We start from the raw sequence: 14914 nt of genomic DNA, 5'->3' as shown, positions 1-14914 counted from the left end.
CCTCTTCTCTCGCCGTTTCTATAAACACACTGGCAAAATACTCCGCGAGCCTTTATGTAGGTAGCTGTTGTGCTGCATATTCTGAAATATGAAGCCTAGTGTATTTACAGCCTTAGGCTTTCGATAAGAATAATACGAAAAAAAACGCTTTGATAACAATAAGCGGTGATAGCCTAGTGATTAGAACTTCTCTGCCTGTCGGAATGACCAAGTTCGAATTCCAGCACTCACCTCTATGGGGAGTTATGTGCGTTTTTAATTTAAGGAATTCAAAATATCACTTGCTGTATCGGTAAAAGACAACATCGTGGGAAAACCTGCATGCCTGAGAGTTATGCATAATGTACTCAAAGGTGTGTGGAGTCCACCAAACCGCACTGGGCATGCGTGGTGAATTACTGCCTATCTTCTCATTCTGAGAAGAAGACCCACGTAGTGCAGTGTGAGATTTTCTACCTTCGTTTTCTTATAAGATCGATTATATGGTATTAAAGAAGCGCCATTTAATTACAATATAGGGAAACCGTACTGTTGGCGGTGTTTCTACACCATAGGAAGGTTTAAGTTATAAAGGTAAAAATATACAGATTTTTACCACTGATTCAAACCCAGAAATGGCTCTTACACAATTCATTTTATTCAGTCAATGAATTTTTAGTGCACAAAAATATTAGACTATGTAAATATACCTAATTACCTATAGTGGCATTATAACTTAATATTATGCTTTCTAATTTACCTAAATATTTTGACACAATATGTGTGAAACACAAAATGATAACATCTATATAAATGTGTTTAGTACCTACCATATTTTTTCCGAATAAAGAATTTGAATTACGACGTCCGTCATCTCGTTCATTATTAAATAACACGACAGAAATGCTGGCTTATATTTTTTTTTTTCGCCTTAAAGACATTTATTTCTCAAAGAGAACACAATAGTTATGTGTTCTTACATCGAGAATACAATAATATTTTAAAATTAGTAGATACAAAAACTCAGAGTGCGTTTCAAATGTATCATACTATTTAAAAGTAAAAATTGCTTGTTTATCCTCTGAACTTAATTTATTTAGTTTATATACCCAAGTTGATTTAATGCAATTGGTTATTCTTTGATTTAAAAAAAACTGACATTTAATATTGTTTTGAATTTTAAATTTCCCAAATAAAATACTTTATTATTATTCAATAAATTTTAGTTCACTTTTACGCAATCGAAAAGAAAACGTAGGTAGAAAATCTCATCTCAATCCCAATCAATGTCATGATCATAAATAAAAAACTGAGATATTCATTTTTCGTCCAAGTTATTGTGTAATTATTAAGGATTTATATGAAAATTTCCGCCCCAAGTAAAAAAAGCATTACTAGAGCACTGTTATTATGACATTAATACTATTTTAACAATCTATGTGTAATTATTGCTGTAAGGTCACTGTGACATCATGTCTAAATATGCCTTTATGCTAATGTGTATTAGAGGCTAAGGATCGCCTAATAAATGACTGTTTTATGTATATCGTCTTTCATTTATTCCTGCAGCCATGTACCCAGCTTCTGGTCTAGTGGGCAAGTGAGATTTTTTTTAGGTCAGATCGTCCGCGGTTGTTTTGTGAAAATTAATTTATAAAAAATACCGATACCGAAGCATTTTTTTTAAATTATTGTCTGTCTGTTCTAACGAATCTACCCTACTCGCTAAATAAACAATATTTTTAAAGAAAGTAATATCGAAAAAAAATCGGACCTTAAAATTTTATTTCTGAACCAATAATTAAGTTTAGGACGCACTAAAACATGGCGTTATAAAATAAATACATTGTAAAAGTTTAATATTGCCTACAACATTTAGAATCCTTATAATTTATGGAAATAAATCTATAGTAAATTGGCTTGCCCTGAGAGTTCTCTATAATATTCTCTAGGGTGTGTGAAGTCTATAAACTTGGCCTGCGAGGTGAACTACAGCCTTAAACTTCTTCATTCTGAAAGGAGACCCCTGTAGTGGGCCCCAAAGGGGTTGATCCTTAATATAATTAAATGGTTTATTAGTGATTGGTCTAATTTAAAAAAAAAACCTGGCTTAGTATGTTGGGCTTTTCTTAGACCAGGGCGCGTTTGGAACCTTTAGTTTTAAGTTAACGAATGCAGTTATCACCATCACTAACATTAGTGTAACATGTTTAATGTATGAACGCTTCATAAGTGCCTGTGATAAGGTCTACATGAACAAAATATTTTTGAATTTGAATTTGAATCGTTCCAAAATGAGGTCATTGCACCTGTAGATTTCATTACACGGTTTTATGATTTCTGAATACCCCAAGAAACATCGATGTTATCCCCGTGACCCGGGTGAGACTATAAATGAAAAGCGTGGTAGGGGGGTATAAAAAATAATTTATTGTAAAAAAAAAAAAATTAAATATGAAAATCACAATTCCTACTGGCAAGTCACTCCGTCCTTTATCTCCCGGTGTATATGCGCCGCGATAGCCACCGCGCCGCCCGGGATGAACCGTATGAAGTTGTCTGCGGTCACTGGCCCCAGTGCGTACATGCCCTTCGGAGCGTTTAGAATCTCGTGCGTACCCTTGTCTATTGCTATGGGGTTCGCGCGTCCGTCCACGGGCTTGGTCGGATCGACACCGAAACCGATTCCAGCACTGTACGGATTCGTTGGTTGGCAGTCGCACTCAATCTTCTTGCCACATACGTATGGAATGATTGTTGTTTTAGTATTTGTACATTTACACTTCACAGCACTTGTTTTGTCGCCATTGTCTGTTTCTGAGCCGGAGCTCATCTTCCTTTTATTACAGTGGGTCACTAAACACTTTGTATCCGTGTTACCGTTAATTTCATTGTAATTCAGGTATCTCGACTTGCAACTCTGTATGCCCTGCCCGAGCACGTTTTTCAGGTTGTTCCAATGGCTCTTAAGGAAACATAGTCTTTGGTTCTCTTCCTTTTTCTCTATGCATTTTATGCATTCCTTCTGAACGTCTATTTCGTTTAAGCTAAAGTTGGTTTGTAAGAAGAACAGGTCTGGTTTAGATCCGATTAAAATTGCTATGAGACATACAGTTATTTCTGTTGTCTCGTTTGTGACTAAGTTGAGTAGTTTAACCCTTTTTGGTTGCAAGGTCTCGTCATCGATGTCCTCTTTCAGTTTGGGTGACGTCTCCTTGTGGGTTAAGGGGTTTATTTCCACTATCATGTGTTCGGGGTACGGGGTGTAGTAGGGGTGGTTTCCAGACGGGCCGTCCAGCATCATTTTGTATACCTGTAAAAGTAATTGCTTTAAATATTAATCTCTACACCCGTAACATGTACAATTAATGATTGTCAAAATAGTTTTTAACCGGTGGAGTTAGATATTGTTTGTAAATTCGTACAAAGGTATCCATTCTGTTGTATATAATGAAAATTATCTAACTATGTATAATGTCTCTAAACTCAATTGACACATCAACGGTGTATGAGGTGTAATAGCAGGTACTTCAGCCTTAACACCTACGCCTTAGATTTTATTTTGAAGTTATACTTCTTTTGGCGCGTTAGGGAAAAATGATGAGAGTAAATTTGTACGATGCGCGCGCACACCGTCACAAAAAACCAACACCCTGAAGTTAGCTATAGTCAACATTTTTTTTTTCTAAAAAAGGTTTGACAGTGTACAATTTCAATTCAAGTCACAAACACACAAATCTAGCCACAAAGTAAGCGTAGCTCGTGTTATGGGGACTAAGATAGCTGATGAATATTTTTATGAATAATATCTTTATATATATAATTCTTGTATGCGTGTGTGTCACTGAACTCCTGAACGGCTGGACCGATTTGAGTGAATTTTTTGGTATACGTATATGGGTGGCACCCTGGATGGTTTAGATTCACAAATCAGCCCGACAGATGGCGCTAGGGTCCGCTAGTACATAAATAAATAGCAATATACATATAAACACCCAGACACTGAAAAACATTCATGCTCATCACACAAACATTTTCCAGTAGTGGGAATCGAACCCACAGCCTTGGCCTCAGAAAGCAGGGTCGCTGCAAACTGCGCCAATCGGCAGTCATCTTTGTAGCAGCAATGATGATAAATAGCACCCACGTGGCAGTAGTCGGGGTAGGCGGCGGGCGACAGCTTGGCCAGCGAGTCGGCGGCGGCGCGGTGCACGTGGCGCACAGGCAACGCCGCGAGGCGAGCTAGGCGCACCGCGTCCGCTGCGCTCACGCCCGACCCCACCACCAGCACCGAATTCTCAGCACTGTCGCCTTCTGCACAAGAGACATTACATCATTATCGACGCATCCACAACAGTTAGTGCAAGTTGGCCAGACGCGAGGCGATTCGTTCTCAAATATGGAAACACTTGAACATCAGAGTAAAATAGATCTTATAAGAAAAGTATCCTATATTACTTCTAATACTAACTACTACTAATTTGACGGCCGGTTGGCGCAGTGGGCAGCGACCCTGCTTTCTCAGCCAAGGCCGTGGGTTCGATTCCCACAACTGGACAATGTTTGTGTGATGAACATGAATGTTTTTCAGTGTCTGGATGTTTATCGATATATTATAAGTATTTATGTATATTATTAATATAATTATTCATCAGTCATCTTAGTACCCATAACACAAGCTATGCTTACTTTGGGGAAGGGGGCGATGTGTGTATTGTCGTAGTATATTTATTTATTTATTATTTATTTAATACTTCCAAGAATATGTGTACAAAGTTTCATGAGGATCGGTTAAGTAGTTTTTGCGTGAAAGCGTAACAAACAAACTTACATAATGTAAGTTTAACAATGTAAGTTTGTTTGTTACGGAAACTTTTATTTTATCTATTTATTTCATTAGATTATAGTTTATTGTTCGAGTACAGTTATCACTTACAGGTATACACAACATTGAAGTAAGTCCGGTTAAAAATAATTAAATTAACTTAAAAGCAAAAATAGTAAGAATTAATATTAAACAAATGAAAATAATGATTCAAAAAAAAAACTAAAACAATTTAAAAAATATTAAGTTTAATTTCGCCTTAAAGCTATTTAAAGTGTCATGTTTGACAATGTCAGGGTTTTTGAATTTGTTAAAAAGATTAGTCATTCGGTTAATAGGCGAGAATTGTCCTAGGTTAGTATTGGAAAATTTAGGAGCGAATTCGAAAATGTATGCTTAATAGTACTGTTTGTTTCCCTTGGTAAGGTAAGAAAATAAAACTCGTGGCGCGCTAGCGCCACAGTAACGTGATCTCACCTCTAGTGGCCAACAGGTGCAAGGCCCGCTCCACGTGCGCCAGCGAGTGCACGGCGTGGACAGACACGTGGGACGGCAGCGCGTTGGGCCGGTCGCCCGCGCCGCACGCCAGCACCACGCGCCGGCACGCGTAGCGGAACCCGCGGCCCTGCGCCTTGTCGTACCTGCACGACGAACACCGAAACATTACTTCACTTCAAAAAAAAAAAAATTATAATAGACCAAAAAACAAAGTTAACGTATTTAATCTTAATATATATAAATCTCCTGTCACGATGTTTGTCCGCGATGGACTCCTAAACTACTTAACCGATTTTAAATTAAATTGGCACACCGTGAGCAGTCTGGTCCAACTTAAGAGATAGGATAGCTTAGATATTTCATTATAGTCGCAATTTTATTTTATTGCAAATTATTTGTCTATAATTAATTGACAGTCCCATGTACTCATTTAAGGCTTAGCCATACTGAATACGATAAAAACAAAATCAGACGCAGACGAAGTCGCGGGCAACAGCTCGTAAAATATAAAAATATGTATGTAAGGTCTTAATATTTAAGATATTGTAGTAGGTGCCCGGTTGTAGACTCTGCACAATGTAGAAGCTGCATAAAAAAAAAACAGAATGCTATCACGTAGCATATTTGAGTACCGACCTAGAACATTCTACGATCCTAATGTCGAAGGAACACAAAAAAAAAAAAGGCACACATTTAGTGTCTCTGAGACTTATCTGTGAATCCGAAACGCTAATAGTATTGTTTATTGTTATTAGGTACACAAAACAGGTAATAACTGAAAGTAGATCTAAATATAAGTAATAACAAGTTCTGTTCTAAGCTAAAGTATGTGTACACAACTTGGAACTAAATTAAACAAAGAGTAAAGGTGAAACAAAAAATAAACACTTAAAAAAATAATATATATATGATTTCCCTAAAGATTATAAGAGTATAGTATATACATAGTTTTCACTGAAAAAAATCAGGATATCGTACCGGAACACTACATTGCTTCGTCGGTCGGGTGGTAAGCTCCGGCGAAAGCCTCCCACAAATATATACAAAACCAGAGAAAATTCAGAAATTATAAATTCCCAAATCCCCCCCGGGACCTCCTACTTAAATTCACAACGCTCACCGCTGCGCCAAGGAGGTCATCAAACCCTCGCGATGTAGAATCTTGTGGCGCCATCTAGTTTTGTTAATGTTGAAAGTGCCACAAATATGTATGTCTTTAGAAGCTACCAAATGTATCCTGCTCTATAAAACTAAAATGTTTTTCAATTTCTTACCCCGACACCCAGAAGTTAGCTGCGCGAGGGCACGAATGATGGCATGGCGGGCCGCAACGCGGCGCGCGAGTCACGCTAGTGACCACCACTCCACACCGGAAATATCTCTGCAACGACAAACACGATCATATTTACTGTAATGCAAATTATTGCACTTTTGTAGCGTTTGCACGCGTATTGGACGAATAGCTTACAAAAATTGAAACGAGCGAGCGGTTATCTGCTATCCCATTTTGTAACTTTGGCCACCAGTTCATCTCATTGTGTTCATACAAAATGCATAATTTGATTGTCTTTTCGACTGTAACAACAACGGTTTATTTTCAATGTTGTTTTTCTTAATTTTTCAATTTATTAACCTTGTAAAATATTCTTGAGTGAAATTGCAATTTCGTGAGGTAACCTGCATGCCTGTGAGTTCTCCATAATATTCTCAAAGATGTGTAGAGTCCACCGATCCGAACTGGGCCGGCTCTTGACGGCCGACGGACGCAGTGGTCGGTTACCCCGCTTTCAGGCTGTTAGTCCAAGGCCGTGTGTTCGATTCCCACAACTGGAAAATTTGTGTGATGAACATGAGTGTTTTTCAGTGACTATGTGTTTATATGTAAATTATAAGTATTTTTGTATATAATTCATAAAAATATTCATCAGTCATCTTAGTACCCATAACACAAGCTACGCTTACTTGGGGCTAGATGGCGATGTGTGTATCGTAGTATATTTATTTATATTATTTTCTATCATTTATTCTTTTTCATTATTTTTTAAATTCTTAACAATGCTTAAAAACACTATTAAACATTTATTAAAAAAAAAAACCACCCTCCGTTTCCGGGGCTTTTGAATGCCCAAGCAACCGGCGGACAGGGCTCCAGAGTCAAAGTCAAATATTTCTTTATTCAAATAGGCACATAGATGGCACTTTTGATGCGTTACTATATACAAAATGTGTACATAGCAGTGAGTAGTGATGGCGATAACTACAATCGTAAACTTAAAACTAAAGCTACAAGGGTTCCAATCGCGCCCTGGTCTAAGAAGAAGCCCACAACAAACTTAGCCGGGTGTTCTTTTTGTTATCACCATCTCACATTGTCATTAGAAAATATTTATTTTGAGTGAGGAGTGTGGAACCTCCTCACAATACGCGCCGTTTCAAGGACTACTGCCTTCTGTATCCAACAACAAATTGTTTATATTATTATTATTAACCTCAACGAGGTGGACAGACGAGTCGCGGGGAGCCGCTGCATGCGAGCGGCACAACACCTTGGAGGTTGATACGCCCTAAAGACCTATGTCCAGCAGTGGACGTCAATCGGTCGATTCGATGAACTGGTGCTCACCTGCAGGCGGCACGCGCGCACGTAGCGGCGGCAGTAGGCGGCCACGGCGCGCGCGGGCACGCGGCCCGGAGCGCGCGTGCGCACGCCCGCGTGCGGCGGCAGAGCGAGCCACGCGCCCGGGGACAGCGTGCGCACGCCGCCCGGGAACGTGTGCCACGCGCCGCCCGCCGGCCCGCGCCCCAGCACCACGTGCTCCACCTGCCGAACGACAACAATCATAATGTTCTCTTCTTCTCTCTCTGGGCTTGTCTCCGTACTTCCCGTTGTACGTAGAAATCGTAATGTTATAACCATGATCAACATTTCTTAAATATAGTTCAACGGGAACATAGAGACTTTTGACCGTGGGGTCCGGAGGTTCAAAGAATTATCGAAAAGGGTTATCGAGTCTACCGGTGGTCCTAGAGCGGGCGGTTACCTTGGCCAACGAATTAGTTTGGCCATCCAAAGGGGCAATGCTGCCAGCATCTCAGGAACTGTGCCTCGCTGCGGTGGTTTCGAGGACGTTTTAGATTTTATTTAGTTTTAAATAGTTTATATTTATATTTTAAAGAAACAATATTACTATAATACGGGAACATACCACCACGATAATATTTATCCATAAATCTTATCGTGAACGTTGAACTGTATTTAAGAAATGTTAATTAACCACGAAACTCTCAGTTTAAAATCTTTAATAATCATGATAACTCATAGAATTAAGATCGCTTTAGCGATAAGACCGCCTTTGAACACCTAAACTAGTTTTTTTTTTAATTGTTTTTCATCTATTGTGTTTCTTTTTGTATTTTGTGTGTGCAATAAAGAATTTAATAACAATAACGTAAGTATCTTGAGCTAGCTCACGAGGTTATCGCTATGTGGCACGTGGATTCCACTGAAACCATCCCTATAGTACTATCTGCGATTAGCCTAGCACACCATATAAGGCGACTGGGGTTCTGTGGCAGCTCACTGGCAGCCAAGATGCAGGGTAGTCCGCCGCTTTCTTAGCCTGTCACCCTTACCCCTGGCCGTCTGGTCTCCCCGGCCGGGGTGTTATCCTCCGCCCGGTACAAATATGTATTAATGTAATGTATATTTTTTGACAGCCGACTGGCGCAGTGGGCAGCGACCCTGCTTTCTGAGTCCCAGGCCGTGGGTTCGATTCCCACAACTGGAAAATGTTTGCGTGATGAACATGATTGTTTTTCAGTGTCTGGGTGTTTATCTGTATATAATAAGAATAAGTATTTATGTGTATTATATTCGTAAAAATATTCATCAGCTATCTTGGTACCCATAACACAAGCTACGCTTACTTTGGGGCTAGATGGCGATGTGTGTATTGTCGTAATATATTTATTTATATATTTAAGTGACTCTAAAACGATTGGCATTAGTACCATTTTACTTTGATAATACAGTGTTTAATATTCGAAAAGGGCGACTCGATTGCGATCGGGTAAATGTACTAAGGGATTTGGAAGACTAGAGAGATCGCATATGCAAATAAAACGTAGGGATTATGTTGTCTTTAAGTGTCAATTTAAAATGTTTCCTATAACTTAGCCAAGCTATAACGCTGTATAAGCGCTCTACCTTTCTCTCCGCTTAGCATTCGTTTTGGATTCAAATTTTGTATTATCTGTGCACTGAACGTACCTGTTTCTCGACGTCATACCGCCACTCTATCAGCGAGTCTTCTTGTATGCCTAGGTCGGCGCAGGGCCGCAGTAAATTGTCTATCTGAAAACAAAACACAGCTGATAAGTTGGTTGTAACCGAGTAATTTTTCACTTATTACTCGAACCCCCCTTTTTAAAAGTATTGAGGCATGCGCCACGAAACTAGTTTTTAAAGAAAGACATCTCTTGTATAATATAGTAGTGTATGTACCCACGGTAAGACCGCATAAGCATGCAAACAGTTTTCTGCATTTATGTGTTGTCGCTATAACTCAGTGTTGAACTTGAAAGCAAAAAGGTTTCCAGCTATTTCAGACCAAACAGTTTAAAATGAAGAAGAAGAAACACTTTATTGCACTTATAACATACAGGAAAAGAAACAGTGTAGACAGAGTATACAGTACACAATGTAGACATGCAAAGGCGGCCTTATTACTGCGAGCAATCTCTTAGGCAACCTTTATAGATAGGATTTACAGCTAGCTAGGGATAGTGCCAAGTGTTGATAGATATACATAAATACCAAAATGTAAAGATATAAATACATCGATTTTTTAAATAAATATACGTAATATATAAATATAAATACATAATATATATAAATATACTAGCGGACCCCAGCGCCATCTGTCGGGCTGATTTATGAATCTAAACCATCCAGGGTGCCACCCAAACGCATACCAAAAAAAACCATTTAAATCTGTCCGGCCGTTTAGGAGGAGTTCAGTAACATACACACGCACACAAGAAATACATATATATAAAGATAAACATAATATGTATAAGTAGATTTTAATACATAAAAGAAAGAAATATAAAGAATCTACTTCAAAGGAGTAGGAGTTTCATGAATGCAGTCATGTGAAGTTACATTATGAAATTAATCCGAACGTCGTTACGGAAAACTACGACGATGGTATCAACGTAATTAAAATGGCACGCACAGGCATTCAGGTATACAGGTAACCTACTAGGCCGGTGGAGGGACGGAATTAAATAAAAACTTAATTTGAATTTGGGGAAAAATCTAAAAGTACTTAATTTTTTTACATAAGTTTTATGTTAAATATATTTTTTTACACGCTTTTTATTAGCTACACCTGTATGTTTGTTTATAACCGACTCCTTCGGAGTTGATTTTGACCCACTTCAAACGGTCGGATTTCGTTCAAACTTTGTAGATATATCGAGGACCGATGACAATCCCTATCCCTACTAATATTATAAAAGTGAATGTAAGTTTGTTTGTTACGCTTTCACGAAAAATCTACAAAACCGATCATCATGAAACTTGGTACACATATTCCTGAAGGTATTAGAAGTAATATAGGATGCTTTTCATCGCGAAATTAAGCTCAGTTCTTTTGGGAGAGGTGACGAAAGTGTTTTGACGATTTTACATTATAACGCCGATTTAAATAATTACTTCTTACTTTTTTATATCAGAATATACAACTTAAAAATTTCAGTAGAATTACACCTAAATTGAATGTCTTTCGAAAAAAAAAAAACAAACGCAGGCGAAGTCGCGGGCAACAGCTAGTATCTTATTATAGCAATATTAGATTACTAATTATAAATCCCAATATTACTAATTTGCTAAGGTTATTCTATTTTTCAATTAGCAAAATAAGATTTCTGTTTATTTACATAATTTTTATCTACCTATAGTCCATAAGGCAGGAATCTTTAGCCGATATCTCTAATCTTGGGTTACCGATTAATTTTGCTGTAATAAAATTAATAGTCCTCTATAAATAAACAAAACTGAAAGGTTTTTTTAACTATTCATAATTTTTAGGTTAGCCCTTGACTAAAATCTCACCAGCAGGGCTAAGCACGGGCGGGAGATAAAAATTATATCTCCATGTTTTTTTTTTTTTTTTTTTTTTTATTATATCCCCTGTCAGGGGATATAATAAAAAAAAAACATGGGGTACCGATTAATTAACTAAACACCGCTTTTTAGGCCTATTTAGTCTAAGAAAATGAAATCATATTCACAACGTATAGTAAAACGTGTATTTCAAACTGGTGTCCATTAATCACTGAAACTTACCTCGATTAATCATTATAAAAAAAAAACCAATAAAAAACGTCCGCAACGAGTTCGGTTCCGTTTTTAGCGTTCCGTATCTAATTAATTGTTATTCAAAACCCAAAACTTACAAGATCTCTTTTTTCTCAGATTATTCATACTGTATTGTATATTTAGGCCTTGCTAACCTTATACTGTTATAACTGATGAACAATTTTATGAATAACTAGCTGTTGCCCGCGACTTCGTCTGCGTTAGATTTTGTTTTTAAAGTATTCAGTATCGCTAAGCCTTAAATGAGTATAGTATATATATATATATATAACATGTGACTGTCAATTAATTATAGACAAATAATTTGCAATAAAATTAAATTGCGACTATAATTAAAGATCTAAGCTATCCTATCTCTTAAGTTGGACCAGACTGCTCACGGTGTGCCAATTTAATTTTAAATCGGTTAAGTAGTTTAGGAGTCCATCGCGGACAAACATCGTGACAGGAGATTTATATATATTAAGATATACATAATAATGCACACACCCAGGCCCACTAAGCCAGTCGGCAGAGTAGTATTATTGTTACAAACCTAAATTGATTCTCCCGTCTTACTCTCGCTCATTACTTTAAATACTCTCGTTAACACCAGATTAAAATATTTTAGTCCTAAGTGTCTACAAGAACAATACTTCCATGTGCCGCCTTTATAATGATTTAGTATCAAGTAATTATTGACATTTTCAACAAAAGGATAAATATTTTTAAAAATATAATTTCTACGCAGTATTCCACATAATCTAGGAAATTATATTATTTTTTAAGTGTTTATTTTTTGTTTCAACTTTAATTTTATCGATACTTTTTGTTAAATTTAATTCCAAGTTGTGTACACATACTTTGGTGGGTTGGTTTGTAGCTTAGAACTTGTTATTAGATAGTTATTAGATATGAGCTTATATTTAGATCTACTTTTAGTTATTACCTGCTTTGTGTACCTAATAGCAATAAACAATAAATAAATGTCTACGTAATGGTCTACGGAACTCTCTTGGGAAGCGTCACGCGAGTCCTATCAATTTGAACATCTTTTTTTGTTCGGAGCGTCGCTGTGCGCTTGAACCCGAGGTCAACTCGTGTATACTGTTTTATATCTTAACAGTCTTATTACGAAAACTGACGATAGGCGCATAGAAACTACGGAATAGTTATGAAGTGTTTTTTCACACTTACAAATGACAGCACTTTTCAAATTTCAGAGCGAGAAAAAATGCTTAGTAATATCTATATATACAAAAGAAAAAGTGTGTGGGTATGTTCCGTATAGGCTCCGAAACGGCTGGACCGATTTCAATGAAACTTTCAGGGAATCTCCGGATTGATCTGGCGAGTAATCCTGTAGTTTGGTGACGATCGGAGCACTCCTATTTTTGAACTGTCAAACGGTCAAATACAGCTTTTATTTACTATGATGATATTCTATTGTTGGGTGTACATGGGTGTAGATAATGATCTTCACCCGCTCGAGAAGAGAATAGAAGAGAATGAATACGGAGAGAGAATAGAGAAAAAAAAAAAAGAAAAAAAAAATCTAGCCCGGAGAAGCGGGCTTGGTACGCTAGTAATATATAAATTAAAAATTAAAAAAAACTATCTGACTGTCAATATTAGAACTTCATTTCATACCGATATAAAAAAATATGTCATTTTAGGCGGCGGCCATCTTGACCGATTTTCTTCAAACATAAAAGTCATAGTCAAATATTTCTTCATTCAAATAGGCACATAAACGGCCTTTTTGATGCGTTGATTATTTATAAAATGTGTAATCAATGTTCATGACATTGAGTTGGTGGGTATTTTGATATAAATACGTCTGAATTTTCGATACACTGCAGTCCTACATGGACTCGAACGATGCAAACATACCTCCCGGTGTCTTTGTGGTTATCATTAGTTAAAAGATAACAAAATATGTAGTTACCATTACTTTACAACCTATCTACAATATTATACAACGGAAATAATGTTAAGGTCTATTAATTCTTGCCTTGAAAATGCTAACATTATACGAGGCAGAAAATAAGCGGCGTTTTAGAAGGTTTTTAGTTTTTAACGTCACTAGTTTTTGCCGGCAACTGCGAGTCCGCATGAATCTGTTTTCCCAATATAAACAGAAGACTGCGTCAGTTTATCAACGTCGTAATCACTTCAAGCGACTGACGTCCGCTGTTGGACGTAGGTCTTTTGAAGGGAGTTCCAAAATCCACGATCCTGTCACTAGTTTCTAACGTCGATGTTGGACTAGAAGGCTAGCTTAATGTCGTCTGCCCACCTCGTTGGGGGTCAAGTAATGCTGCCGTTACCGGTGTGGGGTTGCTATTCCAGCACCTTGAAACCCCAACGTCCTCCGGTTCTCCGAGTTATGCCACTTCGACTCCAGCTCAATTTATATAGACTACATAAAATAAGTAATGCATTTAAAGGAAATTATTTATAATAAACTACCAGTTGATATCTCGGAGATGTCTCTGAAAAAGTTTGTGTTAAACTTAAACTTACAGAAAAGTCCTATTATAGTATTAAGGACTGCGTCAACGATAAAAATGTTTGAGTGAAAATTGTTGCTCTAACCAGGTTGCTTCTTTAATAGTTTTAAGTGACAATGTGAGATAGTGATAACAAAAAAAAAAAAAACAACTGGCTTAGTTTGTTGTGGGCTTTAACTTAAGACGCGTTTGGAACCCTCATAGCTTTAGTTTTAAGTTGACGAATTTAGTTATCGCCATAGAATATAACATAGAAGTGAGTTGCTTCTATTTTATATTTAACATGTAATGTACGCATCAAAAGTGCCATATATGTCTATTTTAATAAAGAAATATTTGACTTTGACTTTGCTCTGTGACTCGATAAACTATGACGGGAACTCTAGTGCTTTTACGTCACTCCTCATTTTTGATTTGATCACGTAGAGATACTCCTAGTTAAGCTCTCTCAATCGCCCGCTAATCTATAAAGCTAAAGAGTTTGTTATTTTACTTGAACGCGATGATTTCAGGAACTATTGGTGCCATTTGAATTTTTTTTTTTTTAGATTTAGAAAGCAATGATGAGGTCTAGGTTGGAGCACGCTTGCCTAGAAAAAGCCTATTCACTCTAGCCTTCAAGGTACTCAAATATTTGAATTCTTTTAATGCTGGATATACCATTTATCGAGGAAGGTTCAAGGCTAAATATAATCACGCTAAATGCAATAGGAGCGTAGCACCAACGAGGAATGT

General features: G+C 37.3%; 1 protein-coding gene across 1 annotated transcript in view; it reads right to left on the bottom strand.

Moving 5' to 3' along the window:
- Positions 1–2389: 2389 nt before the first annotated feature.
- The window catches only part of LOC120624457 (oxidative stress-induced growth inhibitor 1-like), a 65649-nt gene continuing 53124 nt past the window's right edge, over positions 2390–14914 (bottom strand). Inside the window, exons 5-10 of the mRNA XM_039891014.1 lie at positions 9573–9656; positions 7926–8123; positions 6577–6683; positions 5282–5445; positions 4127–4293; positions 2390–3292 (exon numbers count right to left, since the gene is read on the bottom strand). Of these exons, the coding sequence (XP_039746948.1) occupies positions 2450–3292; positions 4127–4293; positions 5282–5445; positions 6577–6683; positions 7926–8123; positions 9573–9656 (1563 nt within the window). The 3' untranslated portion in view covers positions 2390–2449. The remainder of the gene's footprint in view (positions 3293–4126; positions 4294–5281; positions 5446–6576; positions 6684–7925; positions 8124–9572; positions 9657–14914) is intronic.

This window comes from Pararge aegeria, chromosome 1 (genome assembly GCF_905163445.1).
Source record: "Pararge aegeria chromosome 1, ilParAegt1.1, whole genome shotgun sequence".
Lineage (NCBI taxonomy): Eukaryota > Metazoa > Arthropoda > Insecta > Lepidoptera > Nymphalidae > Pararge > Pararge aegeria.
Note: the sequence above shows the minus strand (reverse complement) of the source record. Positions and strands in the feature narration are given on the sequence as shown.